The sequence below is a fragment of the Anarhichas minor genome, unplaced genomic scaffold (assembly GCF_050575085.1).
Source record: "Anarhichas minor isolate MPS153535 unplaced genomic scaffold, ASM5057508v1 ptg000052l, whole genome shotgun sequence".
Classification (NCBI taxonomy): domain Eukaryota; kingdom Metazoa; phylum Chordata; class Actinopteri; order Perciformes; family Anarhichadidae; genus Anarhichas; species Anarhichas minor.
Window position 1 is genome coordinate 2,547,805 of NW_027466498.1, and position 25,697 is coordinate 2,573,501.

Genomic DNA, 25,697 nt, shown 5'->3' on the forward strand with positions numbered 1-25,697 from the left:
TAAACTGAGAAGTATAGATAAACAAAAGCAAGACAAGCTAACAAATGCCACAGAGAAGTGGAGACAAACTGCAGCCGATTAGTATTGTGGAAGATGTCGGTCTGAGGAACGTTCTCAAGGTGCGTTCGCGTCGCGTTTGGTGTGAACGCACCTTTACGATCGCAACGAATGACGGCATGTATGAGCCTCAAGACCCTTTGTCTTGATACCTGCAATATGAGTGAGAATAAAGCTATTTACGTCTGACATCTGACTTTATTATCGAGACCACAAAGCTAGTCACAGAGCTGTAATATGTGCTGTGGGACATAAGGACATAATATAAGTATTTTAGTATAGTTCTGAATGCTATTTTTCTCATCAGACATAGTTTTATTATTGCAGCTTGTCTGCAGCTATCTGAACCCCTTAGTTTCATTTAGGAATGTGAGCAGCGATCAATAGTTTAAACTTAAAAAGACTAAAATACTAACCCAACTGTCTGAGCTGAACAATCAAGCCGTCAAGGTCAACATAACCGCATGGACGCAACATTATATTTACATTCAGGGCAGCTGGGTGATCTAATTCAGGGGTCTTCAATGTTTTTCAGGCCAAGGACCCCCAAACTGATAGAGAGATGGAGCAGGGACCCCCGACTACATATATTGTATAAAATTGTTTTGTATTAAATGGGCCTAGTACCATGTATAAACATACCTCTTTATTGTGCATTCAATACTAAGCTATTCAAATAATACACTGGTTCATATATTCATGTTTTTATTTTAAACATGTGCAAGGCACAGTGAGTAGGGAGGCCGTACTACTGCCATTTATAAACATACCTTGTCAGCTGATACCAATGCCAATATCAACATTGTCTGTCAATTGCATGATAATCACGCATACAAGCTATTCCAATTAATGTTTTCATTTTAAACATAAATGTGGAAACAAAAAAATGAGTGATGGCCTATTAGTGCCACTGCCATGCATAAACATACCTGTTATCTTGCATACAATACTGAACTATTAAAATAATGGACAGATTCATGTGAAATTGTCTAATCAACCAAAAATTTCGCGGACCCCCTGTTGAAGACCTCTGCCCTAAGACACAAGGAAAGGACGCAAGTGAGGGAAACGGGGATGCAATTAAGAGACTTAGGATGTACCCAGGGTCAGAGAGGCTGGACAGGCAAGTCATCAATATGGCACTTATTTCCTTTTTAATTAAACAACACAGGGCTGCCGGGAAATAAGGAGAGTGAACTGATGTGACGTTACACACTCCTGTGCAGTAGGTGGCGGCATGCACCTATGATCTATTAAAAAGAGAGAGAGAGAGCGAGAGAGAGAGATGTGATGGCCCAATCCTTTGCTGACGTGTAGTGAACTCCTCCCCTGGTGTTATTGGTCACGCCTCTAGATAAAAAAAACAGCTTGGTCCTATTAGTCAGAAGCCATTGTACTACCAGGGATCGTACTGAAGTCTATCGAAGCAAAGCCTGTAATAACGTGTTAATCAGGCTGTTTAAGTCAATCTGAAGAGCATTATTACAGATTTAACACCAAAATAAAGCCTATTGTCGAGGAACTAAAGAAAAACAGGACGTTCACACCGGGCAAACGACGACTGTGTTTTTGCACCCGGACTGTTACGCTCGGCGGAGGGATTCGGAAGGGCAACAGCCGCCGCGTAGTTGCTGATTTCCTCTAGATATCTTCTCTTTACAGTCAGTGCTTAGCTTTCTCTTAGGTCTGTGCTCTTATTTAGATGGCAAGCTTCCCAGACACTATAAACGAAAATGATATAGGTAAGTAAAAATCCCAACGTTAGATTTATAATTTATCAACAGTCAGTTGTAACCTAAAAAAATAATATCTCATCAAACTACAAATTGTTAGTATAACGTACCAGCTAGCTTAAATGGTCTTTCACTACAATGCATCATTGTGGGTGGCAGTTTGTTTGCTTATTGTAACAGCTCAGTATCTAACGTGTGGTGTGTAACGTAGCTACACCGAGTCTCGGTGCTTGGTAATACAGCGTCAGTCACAGTGTCGCTAGCTCACTTCATGTCTTTAACTTCGAACCTTGTGCACCGTTTTAGTTAACAAGTAGTGTATTGTTTGTTTGGTAAACAATACAACGTTACAGCAGCCTGTTGTATTTTTGCCCTTCAATAGTTTTTCGGCACATTAACTGTTGAAAACGTATTTCTACCCCGCTGGGTCGCTCGTTGAGCCTTGGCTCAGACCCTCCCCTCCCCCACGCGCTTGGGAGTGATTCATAATCTTGCTTCACACACAGACGAAGGAGACGTGCACGCTCAACGCTATTCAACGCTATGTGTACGATTTGGATGTATATGAATTATATAGCTTGTGTCTCTGTAATCTTCACCCTTCAAAAGAAACTGCATGTTTCAAGGGTTTTATTTCAACATTTGAGCTTATTGTTCTGTTTTTCCTTATTGTCCGAATCTATAACTCTGTCTCCTAACGCCTTACTGCATTTTCTTTTTAAAGAATTGCTTCTACTTTATTTACATTTGGTCATGAATAGTTGTTAAGTATCTCTGATATCTACAGGACCATATTCCTGTGTTAGAGGTTAAAACTAATCTCTGATGTCTGCTGCTTGTGTGTTCAAAACGGTTGTTATGAAAGTGTCTTTCAATCTGTTAGTTGTGTTGCTATCTGCGATCTATAAATCTATACAATTCACAGGGGAAATGTTATTCAACGGTTACATTTGAGATCTGACTGTCCTCTACTAATACATATAGGCAAGTGAAGGTCAAGACGATATATGCGGTTTGTTCATAAAACCTACATGCATTTCAGGTCTTGCTTTAATTTGTTCAATCGCAGAGAAGTGAACCTATTTATCTCTTAAAGTTGCCCTCCTGCTGTTTTTGACCCACTGGTTGGGTTAGCCCAGTAAGCCAATGGGATCCCTACATCAGTGACGAGCCCTCTCGTGTTTGTGAGTGAAGAGGTTACTTTGGGATGATTGGCCTGAACAGGCAGATGGGTGGTGACATGTCAGTAAGCGATCATATCGATTGGTGTGGCTAAAGTGACAGTGTTGCTGTTGTTTTTTCAGGTAAGGCAAAGTTCATCGGTGAACTCCTGGTGCCTGTTGCTCCCTTCGACCAGAAGTCTGGGCGCGAGGCGTGGACGGTAGCGTTTGCACCCAATGGTTCCTACTTCGCTTGGTCTCAGGGGCATCGCATTGTCAGGCTCATTCCCTGGACAAAATGTCTGAAGAACTTGTAAGTATCATTTGAAATCTCCTACCAGTACTTTAATGTAGCAACCATGATTAACAAAACATTCACATTTGGAGTACTGATTTTATGGTAAATGGACCTCGTGTCCAGCTGTTTAGGAAACGACGAAGCCAAACTACAATCTCTCTTAATGTCAACAAGACAAACTTAACAGGTCAGCTGATGATATTTTTGTTTTGTGGACTGATGTACCAGTGAGAGTGTGCCGACAGGCTGCATCACAGTGTGGTTCAGCAGCTTGACTGCAAAGAGTAAGACAGCAGCTAAAACACACCTCCAGGTCATTTACAACACTCACTGCAAAAGACAGAGGACCCCGGTCATCCCGCTCAGACTGTTCTCAAACTGCTCTTATCCTGCAGTCGGGTAAATCACTGGAACTTTATAAAGCAGCAAATTCCCCTGAGATGAAGCTGATCTTGGTGTCATTAGTTTTATGCCACTTGTTGCTCTATGCAGGCAGTGGGCATACTGGTTTTTACACATGACTCAGCTACACATTGATAAAGCATACTTTCAGGTGTGCACATTTTACATTACAGGTGGAACATTGTGGAGAAGCAGAAAACATAATAAGCTGGAGAATTGTTTGTGTTCACTGTGCTGTTCCATCGATATTTAATAAAATAAAAGAAGCCACTGAAGGCAGATAATAGTCAAATCCTTACTTACACTCCATGAAATCAAGTCCTATATGTGCTCATTGAGTCTCATAGATGTACATAGATAGTGTTGGTGTGACTCTATGTGTTAATGGAACAAGCTATCGGTGTACTAGCCCTCAGGTTCCCTCCCCGCCCTCCACACATGAAGCAGAACATACACAGAGCTGCTCCTCACTACCAAGGACATGTGGCTTCTATTATCAGCTCCCTTTCTGCTGAACAGGCTCTTCTTCCACTCGTTAGAGCCTTGAGCCTTGTGACTGTGTGGTTGGGAGGGTTTGTGGAAAAGTTTTAGTTGTTATTGCTCCGCCTCACAGCTGACACACTTAACCCTCATGTTAGTCCTGCTTTCTCTTTGCAAACCAGTAGGGTTTCCATTATTGTGACAAATTATAGGAAATGCAATGTGTTGATCACAGTTAGCTGAGCTTCATTATCAATGATATTCTTCAACAGAAGCAGGTCTAATCAACCAAATATGGGCGTATTAGGTAAGTGGATCAGTTGGAAGTTTTCAGGTGGAACAGTACAAACTGAAACGGCCACAGTGAGGTGGTTTAGGACTAACACCCCCCCCAACATGTCATAGAGATGAACAACTTCATCTTACTGTGCGAGCGTGTCTCAGCTGCTCACCCGGGCTGCCTCTGGTTGACCTCTCCTTGTAACTTCTCTGCTGCTGTAGTTCAATCGGCCATGGTGGAGAGGCCACCAATGCCTTGAGCCCTCGCCGTTTGTCCCGTCAGAACAGCAGCGAAGGCCAGGTGATGCCGCAAGCCGACGAGCCCCGCGAACACACCATCGACTGCGGTGACATCGTCTGGGGCCTGGCCTTCGGCTCCTCGGTGCCAGAGAAGCAGAGCCGCTGTGTTAACATCGAGTGGCACCGCTTCCAGTTCGGCCAGGACCAGCTGCTGCTGGCAACGGGCCTCAACAATGGTCGCATCAAGATCTGGGATGTTTACACTGGTTAGGACACTTTTTTTTTTTTTTTTTCTCTTCATTAATTATATAAAAGGTAAATCATTTTTCGGCTCACAGCAAAAAACACCAAAAGCAGAGGAATTTGAGGCACTAAGTCTAATCACTACTGTCTTAAGTCCACGTGGCTAAAAGCTGGGGCAGTCTTGTTTGAACAGTCTTAAAGTAGTAAACACTGTCTGGGTCTGAAGTTTAAAAAGGAAACAATTAAAAGATAAACTGCACTGCTACTAGCACAGTGCCATCATTGGCACACAGGGTTTTAAATACTAATCCGACTCGATCTTCCCATTGGTTAGTTACAGCCTGTCTACACAAAGACTGTTTCTATTTCAGATTTGAGCTTACGTTTGTACTGTTTAAACAGAAAACAGAAACCATTTTATACTTTGAGATTTACTGGAAATGACAAACAATATAGTCAACAGCAAGTAGGAAACGGTCCGGTGATCTCCCTCCAGCCAGCTGGCACCTTTTTTTTTAGGTTTTTGTAGTTATCTATAAAATACCTCCTCATTTCAGCATCACAACCAGCCGGTCCTCGTCCATTGGGGAGCTTTCAAAGAGAGCAACAAGAATAAATACAAAACATGGCGTCAAACACAAAGTTCAGCAGTGCTGCGTCAGTTACGACACGGTGAAAAGTAGATATTCAAATAGTTTGAACCTTTGTGTTTTTTAAGGACATTGAAATGTAATTTTTGGTAAACTTTGACAGCCCTGTCTGCATTGGAACTAGAGTTGCTGCTGTGCCTGTAAACATCGGACTAGAGACTTTTTCATTGTTAAGTTACTAGCTCAAACTTGACTGAGGACTAGTTGCACTTCACTATGTGTTATTTATTGATTGTCTGTATGATTTGATGGCTTGCTGCAGGAAAACTGTTGCTGAATCTCATGGACCACACTGACATAGTGCGAGACTTGACCTTTGCTCCTGATGGCAGTCTGATGCTGGTCTCTGCATCCAGAGATAAGACCCTCCGTGTGTGGGACCTCAAAGATGATGGTATGTAAATTAGCTGTTTTCATTGTACTGTCTTTTCCATTTTCTTTTCTTTCTTTCAATTCAGAGGCCAATCAGAACCCGGTGACCTTTTGTTTCCTCGACTCAGAGCAGGCAAAGTAGGGTAACAGCCTTAGCCTGTAAATGTGAAGAATGGCTCAAGCCAAGTGTAATGGTAGTCTTTATTTTAGTATATGCAGAGGAAGATACAGTGGCCCACAGACATTATGAGAGTCCTTGATCTGCATGAACCACAACATGCAAGCCTTCACAGATCATGTCATAGGATGATGGCCCTATCCATAACATTAGGGGTGGGACCTGCAATCAAACTGTTCATGGGTCAGTTCACATCTGACTGCCTTGGTTTACTGTTAATGGATGTTATCTCAACTCAAAGTGATATGCTGTATTTTTCTTATTGTCCACAAATCCCATCAAAAGACCAAAACCAACAATTCGTTACATCTTACTAAGTTATGGGAAATGGGTATTAATCCACTACTGGAAAAAACGTCTCCAACAAATGCTCCATTTCCTCCTGTTTAGTAACGTTTTCTAAAAATGACCCGCGGCTTTATTCTGTGGCCTCTTAAAACATGAAGCTATAGGTGGTGGTTTGGGTCTTTTTGTGGAAAAAGTTGGCAAAAAGAAAAATACACACAATTAGCCCGGCCATATCCTTTGTAGTACAGACCACAAGAAGGGTATGGGGCTCAAAGAGTTTTTTAATAACTAAATGATTGAAGTACATACCACATGGCCACTGCCGCACTGGTTCGATTCCGGCCTGGGACCTTTGTGGCGTACCCTACCTCCCTTCTCTCTCTTCTGCGTTTCCCGCCTCTACTCTATACTGTCTTAAGAAAATGTTAACATGACTCATTATGTGTGGTATGTGACCGCAGTGATTCGTTGAAGATAAAGGATATGCTGAGATGAAGTTGTGTTGTCTTGTAGGTAACATGGTGAAGGTCCTGCGGGGACATCAGAACTGGGTTTACTGCAGCGCCTTCTCCCCCGACTCCTCCACCCTGTGCTCAGTCGGTGCTGGCAAAGCAGTACGTACACAAGTTTACTTACTGTGATGGGATTGTTAGATCATCTTTGCTCAATTGCTTGCGACAGTTATGCTCAATCATCTTACAAATGGAAACACTTCCCATCTGCCCTTCCACTCCCACCTTAGATCAAACTGCTCGATGTCATGATACGTTGTTCCACCTGCATCTAGATTCTGTTTGCTTTTGTTTGCAGTGGGGAAAAAAACAGGCTTTTTTTGTTCTGAAGTTTGCATGCAGAGCAGACAACAGTTTTCACTATTGTTGTAAACTAGTTTCATCATTTCATTTGGTTATGTATGTATGATGAAGGGGTAATCCAACTAAAACTACATTACAGCAGGGCAATCTCATTTCAAGTAACTCTCTGATGCAGTTTTGAAACCAATTCTGACCTCATGTAAACCTTTCATATTATCGAAGTCGGATAAGAAAAACATGTCCTTCTTCTATTGCATGTTGAATTGACCATCTGCAGCCCTTATGGCAGACATGTTTGTGGATATTGATTCCATTGACTGGCCACCATTTGTTCACCTTATCTACAATGTAGCAGCTGTAGATCCATCTGAACATGGTTGTGATGTAGACATGGTGGTAGCTCTGTTAGGCTGTGTGTGTCCCTACAGTGTGTGTCTTGCTCTCCCTGTCACAGGTGGTGGCAGAGCTCAGTGTGTGATTGGTTTTGAAGGGAGCGCCGCGCTGACATTTTGAGCAGCCGGTGTAAATCGGGGACGCAAAGTGCACAATGCCCAAAGGCCTGGCCAGGGGCAGCCTGGCACCAGTCTGTACGTAGGTGCTGCTTCGTGTCTGTCTACCTCTGCTGTTGCAGTTCCTCTATTTATTTCAGATTCAAACTGTCATGAAAGGTGCAATGTGTAAGATCGCTACCTGTGTAACGGCAGCAACTTAGAGATTGCTGATCCGAAACCATCTCAAAGACGCGTTTAAGTACAGCCCGGTTAGTGGTGCATTGAACACTCACATGGCGAGCATGAACTCTAAACACGGGAAGATTCTAACATAGTGTTGTATTGACCAGCAGTTAGTTAGTAGTTTATTTCATTAAATTGAGATTGTCTGGACCCGTATACCTGAATTTCTTTGGAACATGTGGCCAGATGTTACACATTGCACCTTTTTTAAAGTGGTTATTAAATACTCTATCTACCCCCCCCACAAACTCACTACCCCCCCCCCCCCCCCCCCCCCCTCTCTCTTTAAGTAGCTGTCCACTGCCTTCACAAGCTAGCTTCTCTTTTGTTACTGTCAGTATGAATGTTTACAGTGTAGCATTGTAATGGTGCTAATGGCAAGTTGTAGAAAACAATTCAGCCAGCCACATTAGTTTAACCCCACCCCCTCTAGTTTAGGTTTATTATTTGCTGTGCTTTGCAGAGCTCTTGTAATCTAAAAATGTCAGCTGTTGCCTTAAAACAGTCGACACATTGAACAGTTATGTGTCATGTTTCCATCTGCAGTTCTGTGGATTTTTCTGCTTTTCTAAAAAGCACTTATGTGTTTCTGCTGTCGGCAGCAACAGTGGAACAGCAATAAATGATACTGTGTTTCATCACATTTCTCCATCAGCACACTTGTGATGGAAAACACAGCTTAGAAAAGATGCTTATATTTTTCACTCAAATGTTAAATCTATAACATGGAAACTAATCTGTACAGAGAGGAGGAAACTGCTCAAGCATGTCACTGTTTGTTTATTTAGTAAATCATGAACTGCATTTGTTTACAAGCAGCTTTTGTATAACTTTAGAGCATTTAAAATGTTTAACTATCAAAGAGTGACAAGTTGTAAAACTGGAGAAAAGACAATAATACTTAAAATTCGGACCATGGCTGATTGTTAGGGTTAGGCAAAAATGTTCCATAGATGATTACTTTTCTACGTGTGTGTGTGCGAGTGTGCGCAAGAGCATATGTGTATTTTGCCAGAGGTATCAACCCTTTGGCCATAAAATATTCTTTTCTCTTGCAGTATCTGTCTCTCTTCGTAGGCTTCTGCCGGAGGTGCGAGCCTATTGTAAACACAGAACTAAAACTCTGAAAGGGGAAACCAGTGGAGTAACTTTATGTTACCTTAAGTTACTACTTGTTCTATTTTCTCTTTTTTTGTGTAGAACTCTGTTGTTGAAGTATTTATTTCTAATATTAAATAATATATAAAAAGATGTATACATTTGATGTTGTAGTTTAATCCTATTCCATTAAGATGCTAATGTAGATGTAGTGCTGCATTCTGACACAGCCTTGCTGCTTGTGTAGCATGTGCCTTTCTGTTTGATCGGTCTGGTTAAAGGTTACAGATCATAACAATGACACTGAGTTCAACTATTTAATTCTGTTTTAATTCCTGTTGCTTAATTGAATTTGTACATGCTTTCTGTGCATATAGTAATAAGTGTATCATAGCACATCTATTCTCTGTCCAAGTCATTCCATGGGCTATAACCGTCCTCTCCTCACGTTGCAGGTGTTCCTATGGAACATGGATAAGTTAACCTTGATCCGGAAGCTGGAGGGGCATCACAATGATGTGGTGTCTTGTGAGTTCTCACCAGATGGGGCGCTGTTGGCCACCGCCTCTTATGACACCCGGGTCATCGTGTGGGACCACCACAAGGCCACCGTCCTGCTGGAGCTGGGGTAAGAACATAGCACACAATATAGAGGAGGATTATTCATATTCATAAGACTTTAATAAGACCAAATATTTCTAGTTGCCATTAATTACGGTAAACGTATTGTATTTCATGGAAAATAGTTTAGTTTTTTTTTTACTTGAAGTCCACTTACTAGCTTTGTCTGGAGCTTTCATACCTCAGGGTTTTCCTCAGTGGAAGTAGTTTACTTAACAGTGGTCACAAGTGCCTAAACAGCATTTCTTCAGTTAAAGTTCTATCTAACAGCCTCACCATTTGAAACGGTGACTGGTCATTCTGAACCTGAGGTGCTGTGATACTCTGCTTATGAAGCTCATGCGTTCATCTTTCTCCAGCCACCTCTTCCCTCCTCCATCACCCATCTTTGCTGGAGGGGCAAATGACCGCTGGGTTCGCTCTGTGAGCTTCTGCCCTGATGGCCGCCACATTGCCAGCATTACGGATGACAGGTACGACACTAATGACAGCAAACTACTATTCCTTCACTGGTTATATCATTTCTCAACTTAACACAACCCAGCAGTTTAGTGCTGTGCTGGGTTTTCACTACTCTTAAAGGAAACTACAGGGCTTGATTTTAACACTTGGCCGGGCCAAGTAAACTCTGTGTTTGGGCAAGTGCAAAATACATGTTCTCTTTATTAGGGGCCGATATCCATTAAGAACATTCGTTGGAGAGATCGCCATTAATGCTTTCTAGTGGACGGTCCCTGGCACTGCTTCATTGTGAACAACAAATCTGTTGGATTCGGCAAGAGGAGAGCTGACGTCGGTTAATGCTGACGTTGTGCTGTCTGCTGACAGCACAGTCTCTCCCTAACACAGTCCTACTGTAACAGAGATTGTAGATTGTGGTGCGTTCAAGCTCCAAAATGGAAAAAATATGTATATTGTTTGTCACCGCAACATAAAATAGATTTTAGAGATAAATGATGACCTCTTTAACTTCCTAGCTCTAAGATCACTTGATATATTTATTTATAGGTTTCCATTGATGTTTCAGACTCGTGAGTTTGACGGGAAATTGAAACATCTCAGCTGGGAAAGTGGCTGAATGTCAAGAACTGAAGTGATGTCTTTCTTTGAGTGGGGTATCATTTAAACTGAAAACATGTTGACATCAGCATAAAAGCTATCAAGGCTTCTCTCTCTTCTGGGATGTTGTGTTTCCTGGTGCCTGTTCTAAGAGGTTAGCTCTATCAGGATGAATGTTTCACAGTAGATTACAAAGGGCACTAAGTGTTCAAATTGTGAACGTGAAGTGATTCCAGTATGAGCCTCGACAAACCCACATGTTCAGCTGATATGTAAACAGAAAAGACTCACTGTTTGCTCCTGCTGGGAGTCATGAGTCTTAATGGGACCTGCTGTATGCTGCTCTGTTTGGCTGGGTCACATGACTGTCACAAGGTAGCTATTAATCACTCTGACCCATGGCTGGCCAAGTGAGACTGTTAGCAGAAAATATGTTGAGAAGAGAGGCAGGAAGCTCTGCAAAATGCCGGTTAGTATTTCAGGCAAACCACTGCCACAAAAGAGAAGTGGAAGTGACTTTTTGCCCCATCCATAGAAAGATACATGAAATGTGTTCACTTTTTCTCTTAGATTGGTAAAACTTCAGTGACTCTTCGTGGATCATGATACAATCTTTGCCACACAGATCTGATGTCATCTTTTAGACGGTCTGTCTGTTATCTGTGGTTGGGAACTTTCACACAGTGAGCACAAGATGAACAGATGTTGGATTGCTCATGTTCAGATCTGGAGGTGGTGGAAGTGCAGAGACAGAATGACAAATACACCAAATGGTGCAGTTAAAATTATTTTTTTGTGAAGGTAAAAGCATTTGATGCGTGTAAGTTTTAAAACAGCATGTACACAGAAAAAGGTGTTTAGAGCCCTGTAATATACAACTGTGTCCTTTTACAAATGACGTCCTGTTTAATCTTCATACATGCTGTGATCACAGGACGACATCATCAGGATCTCTGTGGTTGTTGATTAATCCCACTGTACGCTCACTTCTCCAGAACTACACAGAACAGCAACGTTCTTCTCGCTTTTCCAACAAGTTTCTAAAGTGTCCTGCGTGAGTTTGGGTTCTGACAGCAGTGTGCTTGTGTTTTTGTCCGTCTCTGCTCAGACTGGTCCGTTTCTGGAGCATCGAGGAAAGGGCTCCTCAGGCCGTCGCCTCCCTCTCTAATGGCCTCTGCTGTGCCTTCTCCGCTGAAGGAAGTGTCCTTGCTGCTGGGTGAGACACCAGCACATGTACAGACACAGCATCCTGAGCACTCGGATCATATTACCTCAGTAACACCGTACTGACTTCAACCAGTTCTCAGTGTTTCTTTGAAGCTCAGCTCCTCGCTGGCGCCATGTGCAGGCTGCATGCGTTCTTAGCTATTTTTAGTTTTGGGGTGGAAATTTCCACTGACCTCACTTTGTTGTTTTTGTTGTAGGACTCGTGATGGTGGTGTGCACTTCTGGGAGTGTCCTCGCAACGTTGCCAGTCTGCAGCACATTTGTAGGATGACGCTGCGCCGGGTGATGACCAGCCAGCAGGTGGAGGTCCTGGCTATTCCTACGCCGCTCCGTGACTACCTGACCTACAAAGTCATCTAATCCCCAAACACATACACACCACCACAGCACCTGCTGACCCAACTGCACTTGCCGCAGCAGCATCATGCTGGAAAACCAATGAATTATTTTTAGGGGGAAAAAATGATTCATAGATCTCTGCTGAACAAACAAAAGCAATCAGACACGGAGGAACGGTTCTACTGAAACCCCAGAGCCTCGTCTCAAACGCCCATCACATCCACTCACAGCAGGATATTGTGTTTCGTAAATATTTATTTTTGTAAGTACTTTTAAGTAAATGTGTGTTGGGGCCAGCGCACTATCCATCCAGCTCTCCACCAGGTTCAGTAAAGCCTTCATCTTCTCTTCCCACTTGTCAGAAGCTCTGCAGCGGTGCTTGCTCTTAATGTCAGGTTTGTTGTGTGTGGGTGAGCTAAAGGGAAAAGACGCATGGGATGTTGACAGAATGTAGGGTTTGGAAGGCCAATACTCAGATCTGTGAGCTACTGATTGAGGACCAATGCTATCAAGCTAGCTAGCTACTTCACAAGCCAGTGAGGCCGACTGATAACTCCAGTAGGCAGATATTTAGTCATTGCAGATGAATTGGTATCCGCTATGTCAGCTGGTAAATGACAGTAATGGAAGTACAGTGATGCCAAAGATATTTTTTGAAACGGTGTCAGCATTTTATAGTTTGTCCACCAGAGAGTAGTGAAGTTTATTTTTCAATTGCAAAATGTCCTGCTACTACAGCTCTTGGTTGCAGTTGTTATAAAAACAAATTTAAGGGAACTGATGCATCATTATTGGATTTGGAGTTCTCGAATATCAATATCTGTATTGGCCTCAAACATTCGGTGTCATCACACCAGCTATGTGATTGGTTTACCAGAGAAGCCACCATAGAGCACTCATCTGGATTATTGTACAGTGTTGTCCTTTAGAAATCGACAGTTTGTGAATGTGCCACTAACGACCAATATGTTTGTAGTTGGTTGACGCTTCAGATTTGCATGTAAAGGTTCAGCACGGCTTCACATCAGTGCGGTCCACTCATCACAGCATTCCTCTCAATGAATTGAGTTTGGTGCAGAGTTTTGTCTTTGCCGTAAAGCTACCCTGTGGAGTTCTTGAACACTAGCAGCACTATGGAGCAACGTTTTCTGAGTAGATCACCATTGTGTTCCTTTTGCATGTATGAGCACCCGGCAAGGCCACAGATTCCTGCCAATGGTTCAACATAGCTCCTCTGATTGGTTGGTTGAGGTCGTGCATCATGGCATAGTAGTGGATGTAAATGTTGCTCGTTCCAAAATGTCTAAAAATGCCTTTGCAAAGGATTGATGAGGAAGGAATGGATTCAAGATGGATACACGCAAAGGTTGTGGTGAGAAACACTAAAAAGTACTAACTTTGTTACGAGGAAACTCCACAGGGCACCTTTTTTAAAACCCTACTAAAATGGCCTCCAACATGTGTTGACAAACTATACTAACTGTGACTGTTTCAGTAAATAGCAAACCAACAGTGGTCCAACCCTGACATGATGCAGGTTTAGTCCACCCACAGCCCCCTAAAATGTCTGAGTGGTGATATAAGTGTGCTGGAGTTTACTTGTTTCTCTTGTGTCTTAGTGCGTGCCTACCACACCAGTACAGAGCCTCGGGTCCATGCCATGTGTATGTGTATATGTAAAATGATATCATGTCTATAAACAAATTGTAAGTTTTTTTGTTTTTTTGTTTGTTTTCCACTTTGTCATCTGTATCCAGTTTTTCTGTTGAACATTTGTATTTTTGTATCCGTCTTTTTGTTCTTGTAAATGTCTACAAATAACTAAAAAGTTGTTACACTTCTTAACGGGTCCGATTTTAAACTGTGGAGGTATAACTGTGCCCTGTCGCCACTATTTGTAGTAGGAATTACAAAAAGCAATTCCAGCAACCCTGAAAGTAGTCGGAAGCTACCAACCAATCAGCTGCCAGCCTTGGCCATGTGGCGGTAAAGACCTTCATGTCCTCTGATGGAAGTCTATGCAGCTGATAATCCACAGTGACCCTCACACTGAGCATTCTGTTTCTTGAATGATGTGAGGTCTGAAGAAGGGAAAGCGTTCAGTATTTTCCTGCTTGTGCGGGTGCAGAACATCAGTCTTGACTGTCAGTGCTAATGCCAAATGTGTTCCTTTTCAGATAGTGTACGAATGCTTATTATTTAGTGCTGAGATATGGAAGGTGTCTCATGAATGGGCTGCAGTGCGTACTTCTCTTGTATTACATGAAGTTGGTATACCTGTTACCATTGTGATTGGAGAAACAGTTCTGCCTCTGTGAGATGCAGTATGAAGCGGCAGATATATGAATGTATAAAGTTTATTTTCTTGTATATTTTTGTTTGCGTGTTAATAGTTTCAGTAAAAGCTTTTTGACAAAATGTATATGGTTATTCATTAGAGAGAGAGCATTGAGCGAAAGACACAATTTTCTTTTTAAATTATATTCTAAAATTATGTCAAAGATTTCAAGCCCTTGAAAAACTGCTTTCAAGTCTACAATATTTCATTACAACATGAAATATTTTGAATTAATGATCAGCAGTGGCCTGGAAACAAGAGTAAACAACTACACTGTCATCACATTGAACTGAAATATGTCTCAGAAGTACAGTTATGTGACTCAGTCTGACCCAGTTAGATGAGTACAGACACGCCTGTAGCTGAGTGGTTACATTCCATACACCAGTATGTCACACCCCTCCCTCTCTCTCCATTTACAGTCTCTGTTTCTATCAAATAAAAGCAAAAATGATGACTGGAAAGAAGAGCACAACCAGGTCTGTGATGGGAATCGAGCCGTAGTGGGAAGCTGGTTTTCAGACTGAGATAGTCCCTGTGAGAAGTCCCACAGGGATGATGGTGGAGAGTGTGAAGCACTGAGGGACCGTACATAGGGAGATGTTGAATATGTTGCAAAATTGTGCAGCACAGGACTGATCCAGCCCGGCTGCTTTCCTGATGTCAGCTTCTTCACAGTCTCAGTTTGTATTACAAGCAACAGTTCATTCATTTGACTTTGAGAGTTTGCACGTTGGATAAAATCAGTGCCGGCAGTGGGAGCCAACATGGTCGTCTGCTGAACCTGGAGAGCATCAGCGTCACCGTCTTACTGTGCTTACTGCGCCCCAGTGTCTTTGAAAACAATTTAATACAACCATTGTAGGCTTCATCTCCAATAAGACCCCATTACCACTGCTGACTTACACACCTTAGCATTAACCTGAAGTGGAAAACTGACATTGCCAAAGCTCAACAATGACTGTACTTTGTTAGACAGTTTAAAATATAGCTCTGTCCACTAAGACTAAATGCTTCACCAATGCTCCTTTTCCTTACATTCACATAAAGTCGTGACTGCACTCTTATCCACCAGGACTCTGCACTCCTCTCCTCACATACTGTACCACTGACAGGCATTACCATGATTGTCTGCTGTCATCCATTTAGATATGTGCTGCAGAGAACAACATAGGCCTTGATCATGTGGCTAATAAACAAATCTGATCCAAAATGGAGAACTAAAACACAGTCTATGTATCAGATTTACAAAGTGCTACCTATGAATTGTTCCTCAGACACATGTATGACCCAGATGACTTCTGGGTTTTGGTATTTTCAGAATAATATATTATAGTGACAGTCAGTCTGTGCATCTTGTCCAGAGTGACTTATAAATATAAGACACCTCTCCCTCTCTTATTGTTGTCGAGTTTCAAAAATGATTGTGTGTATTAATGAATGAAAATAAGAAAAGATAGAAACTGCACATTATAATTTACAATTTAATTATTTTTAAATATAGAAATCATTGTTGCTTTTTCAACCGAAGTTCCACGAAGATGTACAATGTGAAGATGACTGGTGAGGACACAAACATTAGAAAAGTACTTTTATCCTTCAGGGATCCTCCTATCAGCGGAATGGAAATCTACCAGCATCTAAAACACACACACAGCGCTCTGTGCTCAGTGTGCGCATGAGCTGTGATCGGGTTTATTATTGACCTGCAGATAAGGGAGGACTCATACTGAAGACAGTATGTATCACACAGCTCAGCTTCTGTCTGTGTAGAGGTCACTTTTCATCCACTGACTCCTCCTCATTAAATACACCAGCTACTAAAACCTGCTAGCACAAAAAGACCCAAACATAAAACATAAGTTCTTCCTTTTGGTTTCTGTTGCGGAGGACACAGGATGTGGTTTACAGCCAGGATACGCTGTAGCAGACACAAACGCTTCATTTCATTTCAGTTGAGAGTGCAATTAGATATGTATTTGTATTGTTTTCATTTTACATATACACCTACATAAGCCTACATTATAATTAGTAAAGAAAGTAGATATGTTTGATGGCGGAGTAGCTCTGCTACGCTACAAAACCTGTTCAAAGTAGCCATGAGTGAAATAATACAATTTAAATTGTAAACTGTCTTTGTGATCTCTGTATCATCATCATGTGGCTTCATCAGGATCTGAGCCTCAGGGAAAGGGAGACAAACAAAGGAAGGGAGTCATCGCCGTGTTATAGGCTCTCAAGGACAGGAGGGTGGAGCAGGTCGAGAGAAAAGCAAACAAACTGCAGGCTTCATTCTTCATCTACTTTTAATTCCAATTATTTTGTCAAATCTCATCCTTTTAATTATTTTTCTTAAAAACAATTACGAGCCATTGGAGATAGAAGTACAGGGTTGTGTGTGTGTGTGTGTTTGTGTGTGTGGTTCTCCTTACACAAACGGCACTATGAATCATGCGCTGTCAGAGGAAATGCAGGGCGAATAGTTCAGTAGTCCCTCCACACCCCGGACATTCCTTCCTCTTGACAGCTTGTGATGTGTCCCAACAGAAGCTGCTCATGCTACTAGAAGATTCTCAGCTCTGCTGGAGAGATAACAAGACGCTCAAGATTCCTCCAGAATAAATGAGCTGGAAGGTTCCAGAGTAGGAGCAGGTTTACACACTTCACATGCTCATGGGAAAGCCAACCTCAGATAAGCTTGATTCTTCTTCCACTTGACACACAAATGATTACCCATCATGCAGCAGAATGTCTTTGTATTAGCGTTTACCTCACTCTCCATAAGGCTCAGTGGTCAGGGACACCAGCCAACACCTTAACAGAGCCCCAGACCAGTTTAAAGATCTGCTCTGACCCCAACAGGCTGCAACGTCCATCAGTGAAAATGATTGTGTGAGTCGGAGAAGGGTTTGGCAATATTTGTGACCTGCTGCAGGCACAGTAGAGGGTGCTGTTTCCGCCTGACGGACTCGCGAACCACAAAAAGTGAACCAGGTGTGTTTTTGGGCAGGTAGGGGAATCAAGTTCATTACTACAAGCCTGGACCCACAATCCTTAGCTACCTTACACAGAATGGGGATGAAATATACACTTGATGAATAAAAGATTCTACTGAAGGGCATGGACACGAGGATGGGGTCACTCTATCTGATCTTTTAGATGGATATAAGGCGGTATTTTTAGTTAGAATATCCAGGTGCTATCAGAATAAAGTCCATTCTAACAACCAAAAAGATCAACTTTATTACCATGATCCAAAGTGTCATAAGGGAAGAGTTACCTGCTGTGACTTAATAACAGCTGAACCGACTGTCTGATGGAACAGACTCGTGGGTCAGGAGTACTTCAAAACACTGATCAAATGTGACATTTATTCAATCATACAATCATTCAATAGCATTTTCTGTAAATTGCATCTCCCTGCATTATGGTCTAAATGTTGTTTATAAGTCATTAGATCATAAATCATTTTTATTTGAATGTCAGGTTAGGGTTTAAAATGTATAAGAATAATCGGTCAATAGGCTCAAAAACTAATTTCCATCCAAATAGGTGACTGTATTAGAATAATGATCTTGCATTATTGACCTAATAATAATGATAACAATAATACATATTATTTGTATAGAACCTTTCATTCAAGAAATGCAGCACAAAGTGCTTTACAAAAAAGGGAGATAGACAGACTGAACATGAAAACAACTCAGCAGGTCATTTGAGACTTATTAGACAAACTCTGAAAGTATGATGCGTCTTATGTAAATTCATATTCAGTACCCAGAAGCAAACACAGACCCTCATAACGTCCCGCCGAACACAAATTCACCACATGTCTGAAAGAAGCTTTTATCAGCCACCTCACAACATCTTCCCTCGGTGTAAGCCACCAACCACTCATAACAATAATGAATGAATAATGAATTAGATCACAAAATTCAATATAGATAAGAAGTGTCTTCCTCTTTTGGCTGTATACAAGTCACAAAGGCCTGTTGTGATCCAATCAGAGTAGCTGTCTCAGACTGAGCTGAAGTGAGCAGGTTTGAACGCTCCACAGAGTTGACCCTTCATCCACTCAATGATCTGACTCAGACGTCCACTGTCTCTTTGTACCACTTCATTTACCAAAGTGCATAGTAGGTGTAATGTAATAACATAAACGTAATGAATATGCTAATGTTAGATTTCTGAGAATGTATGTACATCATCTAAGACATTAACATAATAACCAACGGTGAGAAATATATTATTATCAAACTAGCTGACTTCATTTCACGATAAAAATCATCAAAATATGAAAGTCAGGTTAATCTTGTGCATAAATACCAAGTCTGTAGAAAATGACTCTCAGGCAAGATTTTACATTCAGTTTTATAATAACAAAGTTGTAGTCTGGTATGAATTAACTACACCATATATGTGTTTACTTGAGCATACTACTTGTGTACATATTGTATTGATATTGAAATGATGTATACTTAAAAATATAACAGACATGATTAATTGATTCATGATGATGAAGCGTGGTCACTAGTAGACATTTACACTGTAATGAAAAGAAAGATTAAACAGTTCTCTAAATGTTGATTTAAATTCTATGTTAAACAACTGTAGAATTAAAGAAAATGCATTTCCATTTATTTTGCACAAACATGTCAGCACTCAAATGTGTTCAGTGTGCTCTTGAGTGAGCGTAGATTCTGTTGTTACCCAAGAAAAAGACCTCAAATCAGAAAACATTGGTGAATGTCTGAGTCCTCGGGAAAACTGCAGGAGTGGGTTTTAGGAAGAAAAGTCTTGGTCGGTGAGTGAGACTCATGTGATACTTCACTGACCCCCCCTCAGTGAGAGGGTCTGACCCCTGGTATGCTGGCTGACTAACAGGCCTTTATTTCACCTCCTCAGTGACCGACTCTGGCAGCAGATGGCAGTGTGTTCTAACTCATCACTCGTTCCTCTAAAAACAAGGCCTATCACTGTGAAACACTTCTATGTTGTTTAACTAGAAGGTTTACAAAACATACACTGAAAACGTCTAGGCTTGCACTACAAGTGAATTACCCTATGATACAGGACACCACAGAACAGGTCACGCTGTAGCCAGATGCCTTTTCATCTCTCTGTAAAGCACTTTGTCTGAACACAATTCATACATGTTATTCATATGGTCTATGACCAATAACATGAGTGAACAACTCTCTAGCAAATCCAAAATCTAGAGTGCTAAAACTCACATGTGTGATGTCATCAAGTATAAAGTATGGAACGGCTCCATAGACGATGAGCTGGGAAAGATTTCGAGGTGACACTGATGGCACCAGAACTGACGAGACTACAGTCAAATGAAGCCCTTCTGCTGTCCCATGCATTGTCTCTGGAGCAGATCCACACTGTGCACGTGATGACATCACCGGTTGGAGACTTCTTCTCTGTTTGTTTCAGCTCATGTTTTTAAACATTGATGGAACTTCTCTCGGCCATGGGAATAACACACCGGTGTTGTTCGTTTCCGTGGTGTTCCCCTGTAACTTCTACCCTCGATGTTCACTGAAAATGCGGAAACGTGTTTGAAGAGATGCTTTGTTTAAGCGTCAGCGTGCGACACGTCTTCAGGTCGCTGTTCGTGCGACACGCCGCCTGAGAGGAGGAATGGACAGAAGAGACAGCATGGTCCACAGCGGGACGGACGCTCTGCAGCCGTGCCAACTGATCCTGAACCTGGAGGACACCTCCATCTCCAGTCTGCGGGCTCACAGGACCGCGTGCGCTGCATCCAAAGACCCCACACAGCGGGAGATCCGCACTTCGGAGGTAACTTGCGCTAGAGGAAATACGCTGCTCGTGCTCGAGCCTCCAGCGCCTTCTGTGCAGGCCCGCTGCAATGTGTGCAGAGTGGGCCAGCTTCTGGCTTGTTCCAGGGACGGAGAGGTGGGAACAGGTGCTACGCTTTATTCTGTCCCCATCCGACTCTGTGACTCGGTGACTCTGTGACACGGCCACTGTGTGCTCCCGCGGTCACATTTGAACGATATCTTTATGTTTTGGTTGCTACTAAAACTAGTGATAGAAAAAGTGAGACGTTCCATTCGTTGCTGCGAGTGTTAACACTGTGCACCGTTAAATAGCGTCACACGTTTAGAATGTAGTTCTGTCTAGTTGAAAAGTGGACGTTTGAGGTGACTAGCTGTATTGTTAGCTGCCTAACAAGTGTGTAAAAACCTATAGGCCTGTTTCACATGTTGACCTGTCACAGTAGGACAAGCAGAGGTGTAGCTTAATTCATACAATGCATAATGGCTGGGTTCCATTCCGCTGCTTCAGGGTGATGGTGTTATTGTCACACCATCAGGGCTTAGTGGGACACTTGAATAGAGCAGAGCCATTGTTAATGTCATTGGTAGGCCTAATGCATGCTTTTCCTACAATGACATGGTAAAAAGTCTTCTGTGTTGCAGCCATTCAGAGACATATTTTTTGCTCTCCACCTTAAAACACTCCCCCAAAGCAGTATACCCAAGTGGCCAGCACGGCCTAAAACGTGCATTAGGCAAACACACACTGAGGACCCTGATTCAAGATTCCTTACTTCACTGCCATATCAACCGCAGGTGATTAGCAGTGAAAACACACTGCCACGAATACAATACAGTAACCATACAATGAATGCAATGGATCAACCAGATCGCTCATGCCCTTCAAGTGACAAGTTAAAGTGCATGTGCGTGACAACCGGTGAAGCACTCAGATGTGGGATGCTTCAGGATAAGTGGTGCTGTGGAAGCTACATCTATAGTCTTATTACTGCGTAGTCTTTCACCTGAAGGTAGACGATGGAATGACCTGAAAAGACTTTCAAACCTTTATTGAACTTAGCGACTCACAGATGTATTTTAGCAAAAAAGCATTTTAAACACAGGCCACCATTATAAAACACATGTGTAAAACTGTTAATAATTAGGCTTCTTCTTCTACTAAATCAATCTGGTGTGGTAGATAAATGTAACCCTTTAACTGAATAGAAGTCCCCTCTGAACATAGTCCAGGCAGTTTGTCACTACTATGTGATTGGGAAAAGCATTTAGTACAATATTAAGATAATTTTTAGGAGACAGAGTTGGGCTTGTGTTACATAAGACCCGTCCTCTTGAGAATATCAACCACTGCAAAATAAACGACAAACTGTACATGTGACGCTGTTCAAAGACATTTCATGATGTTAGTCATTGGTAAGTCCATACATTGCTCTTCTAGGTTACTGTCTGGTTTGTTTGGTTCAAGTCTTTCTTTCAGTCTGTATCAGGGTGGTGGTACTATTTTAATCACATTCATCATGTGTTAAACGTTTAATGTTGTCCAAAAGGTCCTGCAGCAGTGTTGACAACACTGATGGTTCATTGAATTTTTTGATCTGATTTTTCTTGATGCATGTGAAGTATCACATCGGTGTGTGGTGTAGCTGAGGAGTGGCTGCTGTCACTCACTCAGGTTGGGCCCTGAGCCCTAGTTGTGTACATGTCTGGCAGGAGGCTACATTTAGCTGTGGTTCCCTCCCACGCATTCTGAGCAGGTCCTGTTTGTCAAGAAATTCAAATGTGGAAGAAGACAGTGGGAGAAAAGTGTGTTGCTGTGCTGGGGCTCACGCTGCATATAAACGAGCAGAGGAGGTGTTTACCATCGATGATGGACTGTGCTTCAGAGCTGTGACAGTTCTCTTTTTTTACCGTTTCCTGTCCTTTTATTGACCTCTTAAACTGCCCCACCCATAGACACCTCCATAAGGTGGAAACATGTCAGGGCTGTGTGTTTTTAGCTTATTCAGTCAATTGTTGCACCTTTTAACAAAAGAAGTTAGTTATTTCCAGCTTGTTCCTGCGTTTTGACATCATAGACGATAGTGCATTTTGCAACTTTTCCGGTTTGAATGCTGTCCATACTCCAAGACACAATTTGATTGAACTGAGTCCTAGTGGTATCCAGCAGACAATTTGAAAGCTTTTTAGATGGTATTTTTTAGATTGTTGATTTCCCACGCAATTTGAATGCATCTTTCAAATTGCTGCTACTAGTAAGTATTAGTCACTACAAGTGAGGTCTGGCAGTTGTGTGCTGCAAAGGGTTGGTCTGACAGAGTCCTGCAGTGTTTTGAATAGCACCGGCCATACTGCTCTTTGTGATGAGCACTCACCCAAACGAGAATGTGTTGAGTCAGCTGCTCTGCAAGCCTCTGTCCCTCCCCAGTGTGCTATTTATATACACACCCAAACCAGCCTCTGCACATACCAACACACACAAGAGCATACGCATGTCTGATCTACACACACACACACACAGCTCGGCGCCTTGTAAACAATAGTGAACACAAACAGTGGAGGCAGGGTTAGAGCTCTGCTTCAGGTTCACTTAGTTTGTTCCTGACACTGTTGAGGAGTAGGCGACAGGTGGGCTCAGAGCAGCAGACAGTCAGCCTGCATGGGAGCAGCTCGGCTTCTACCAACCTCACAGGATCACATGTAGGACGCTGAGGTAAGACAAAACTCTAAGTCAGCAGTGAATTGAAGTGGTTGTATTTGCATACGTTTACTCCAAAGAGGGCTTGAAATCTTTAGTCACAGAGTGTATTGTCCCTTTGATTGTGTGTGGTCCTTTGTTAAATACACCATATGATGTAATGTAGTTCCCATCTAAATAGTTGGATCTTTTAAAATCAGTTGCTCTCCTCCGTTGTCACCTTGCAAACCTCAGTCTGTCTGCTTGGCGTCTTCTCTGCTGTAATAGCCCGTGTCCACCATAGTGGTATTGTTTAGTTGCACCACTTCATGTGTTGTTTTGCATGAATAGGACACTTCATGCATTACAGGCTTCTGAGTGGCATGCAGATTGTTGTCATTGTCATTTTGGCGTTGACTTGGTACCGAAGTATTTGTTTTCGTGAAATCCAGTTGGCAAATTATATTTAAGTATACATTTTTTTTTTTTACTGTGCTATAATCTTTATTATAATCCTGGATCATTATTATTGATTGATTATGTGAGCAGCATTTTATTGTTGTTAGTGGTGGAGGTGGAACTTGTATCCAGACTGGTCATAAAAGAGTCCACGCTTCTTACTGATGTTCACGTTTATTATTGTCCTCTCATGGAACACCGTGAAAACTAGAAGATACAAAATAGCTTCATGTACAAACAACAAAGAAACAAATACTTACGTTTTGTATCACTCTTTTCTCTACAGTCCTGAGCACCTGTACATTCTTATTACAATGATCAATCTCTTAATAACTTTGTAGTGGAACTGTCCATCAATTACCAGAGGTGGAATTTATGTATTGCACAGTCTGACCTGAAGATGCACTCTGAAACCTGTAGTCCGCTACAGGAGATGCAGAACTGCACACTGAGACCTGTAGTCCGCTGCAGGAGAGGAAGCAGAACTGCACACTGAGACCTGTAGTCCGCTGTAGTCCGCTGTAGTAGATGAAGCCGAACTGCACGCTGGTTCACTGCAGGGAATGGAGCACCTCGGTAGGATGGAATTAGGCTACGTTTTCACTGTAGCCACACTGGTCATAAAAGAGTCCACGCTTCTTGCTGATGTTCACGTTTATTATTGTCCTCTCATGGAACACCGTGAAAACTAGAAGACACAAAATAGCTTCATGTACAAACAACAAAGAAACAAATACTCTGTCTCTCATCACCTACAACAAGTAAACAGTACTTTAATCAGTTAACTTAATAAGCTTTACCGTGTTCGCCTGGTAGACCAGCAGGAGAATAACATGACGGGAAAGAAAAGGTTCGCTGGTTTCATCCGCCATTTGTCGTCTTTCTGAGCTCCGTTTAACTTCCGGGTTAATGGTCATGTTACAACAACAAAAGCTCGTCTATCATCATCAGTGAAACAAGTGCAAAACGATAATGAGTTTAACACAAGGTACCCAAAATTACAGTAAACATAACATGTATTATAATTGCAGAAATAAACTAATAATAATAATAATACAAATCGCGGAAGTCAACTTCCGGTGTTGTCATGGCAACGTTTATACGCCGATCAGCGTCAGCTACACTCCCACCAAATTACCTTTGATTAATTAACATCCAAATATATGACAGTAATGTTGAACAGTGTACACTTTTTTATCAAATAAATCAACGGTAATTTCCAAGCACTTTAAGGTCACCCAAAGAACATCTGAAAATTTAGCAACGTAGTTGAATAACAATTTATTAACTCTATACCACAACACAGTAGAATGTTATTAATAAAGAACACTGTTCTCCACAGCCATAGGGTAAATAGTAACTTACTTTACTAAGCTAGAGAGTAGATAACTGATCACTGACTGATTAAACCAGAAGCTCTGTAGTTCCATTGTTTGTAACTACTTCCCTTTGCCATAGAAACATTGGGTTTCTTTCACCAGTTTGACTGCTATGTCAACGGATTCCAAGCTTATGAGGCCATCGTCTACATAGCAATTCTTTCTGATAAATCTAGCTGCTGATGGAAACTCTTGCTCGTTTTGGCTGGCCAGATGCTTCATGCCATTATTGGCGCAGCTTGGAGATGATGATGCTCCGAAGAGGTGAACTTTCATACGATACTCTCTAGGTTCCGAGTTGGTATCTCCATTTTCCCACCACAGGAACCGCAGATAATCTCGATCTTCCTTGCTAACGTGGAACCTGTGGAACATTTTTTCCACATCACACGTAACTGCAATGGGATGTTTACGGAACCGGCAGAGCACTCCAGTCATTCCATTTGTAAGATCCGGTCCTGTTAGCAGATGGTCATTCAAGGCAGTGCCTTCATACTTTGCAGAGCAGTCAAAAACTACCCTAATCTTCTCAGGTTTGTCTGCTCTCTCTGCATCGCCATCCTTGAAGACACCTTCCATAAATCTCAAATCGTCATTCCTGAATTTAGGATCTCTGTCAAGTTTCCTTTTACGGTGCTTCAGCCGGACTAGGGCAAGCTTCTTGTTGTCAGGGAGGTGAGGACGTGCTCTGAAGGGAAGGGGCATCTCAAAGTGGCCGCACTCGTTCTGCTGGATTCTTCCCTTTAAAAGTTGCAGAAACT

At 42.1% G+C, this 25,697-nt stretch overlaps 2 protein-coding genes and 1 long non-coding RNA gene across 3 annotated transcripts in view; 2 read left to right on the forward strand and 1 right to left on the reverse strand.

The window, feature by feature from the left end:
• Window positions 1–1,418: 1,418 nt before the first annotated feature.
• Window positions 1,419–14,691, forward strand: wsb1 (WD repeat and SOCS box containing 1). The gene is made up of 9 exons (XM_076075494.1): window positions 1,419–1,799; window positions 3,095–3,263; window positions 4,632–4,915; window positions 5,805–5,936; window positions 6,894–6,994; window positions 9,483–9,655; window positions 10,008–10,121; window positions 11,816–11,923; window positions 12,132–14,691. Exons 1-9 carry the CDS (start codon window positions 1,760–1,762, stop codon window positions 12,292–12,294), a joined length of 1,284 nt encoding a protein of 427 aa, XP_075931609.1. The 5' UTR covers window positions 1,419–1,759; the 3' UTR covers window positions 12,295–14,691.
• Window positions 14,692–19,977: 5,286 nt separating this feature from the next.
• The window catches only part of LOC142931525 (kinase suppressor of Ras 1-like), a 44,431-nt gene continuing 38,711 nt past the window's right edge, over window positions 19,978–25,697 (forward strand). The window contains exon 1 of the mRNA XM_076075486.1: window positions 19,978–20,422. Coding sequence (XP_075931601.1) covers window positions 20,261–20,422 — 162 coding nt within the window. The 5' untranslated portion in view covers window positions 19,978–20,260. The remainder of the gene's footprint in view (window positions 20,423–25,697) is intronic.
• LOC142931528 (uncharacterized) lies at window positions 23,713–24,486 on the reverse strand. Its single transcript, XR_012947362.1, has 2 exons — window positions 24,358–24,486; window positions 23,713–24,245 (listed from the first exon to the last, which is right to left on the reverse strand). It is a non-coding gene; the product is annotated as an uncharacterized LOC142931528 (long non-coding RNA).

Bases quoted from the DNA above. Each gene is read 5' to 3' on its own strand.
- wsb1 (XM_076075494.1), top strand. From the start codon at position 1,760: ATGGCAAGCTTCCCAGACACTATAAACGAAAATGATATAG. The intron at 9,656-10,007 runs GTAAGAACATAG...ATCTTTCTCCAG, and splicing joins ACCGTCCTGCTGGAGCTGGG to CCACCTCTTCCCTCCTCCAT. The intron at 11,924-12,131 runs GTGAGACACCAG...TTTTTGTTGTAG, and splicing joins GGAAGTGTCCTTGCTGCTGG to GACTCGTGATGGTGGTGTGC.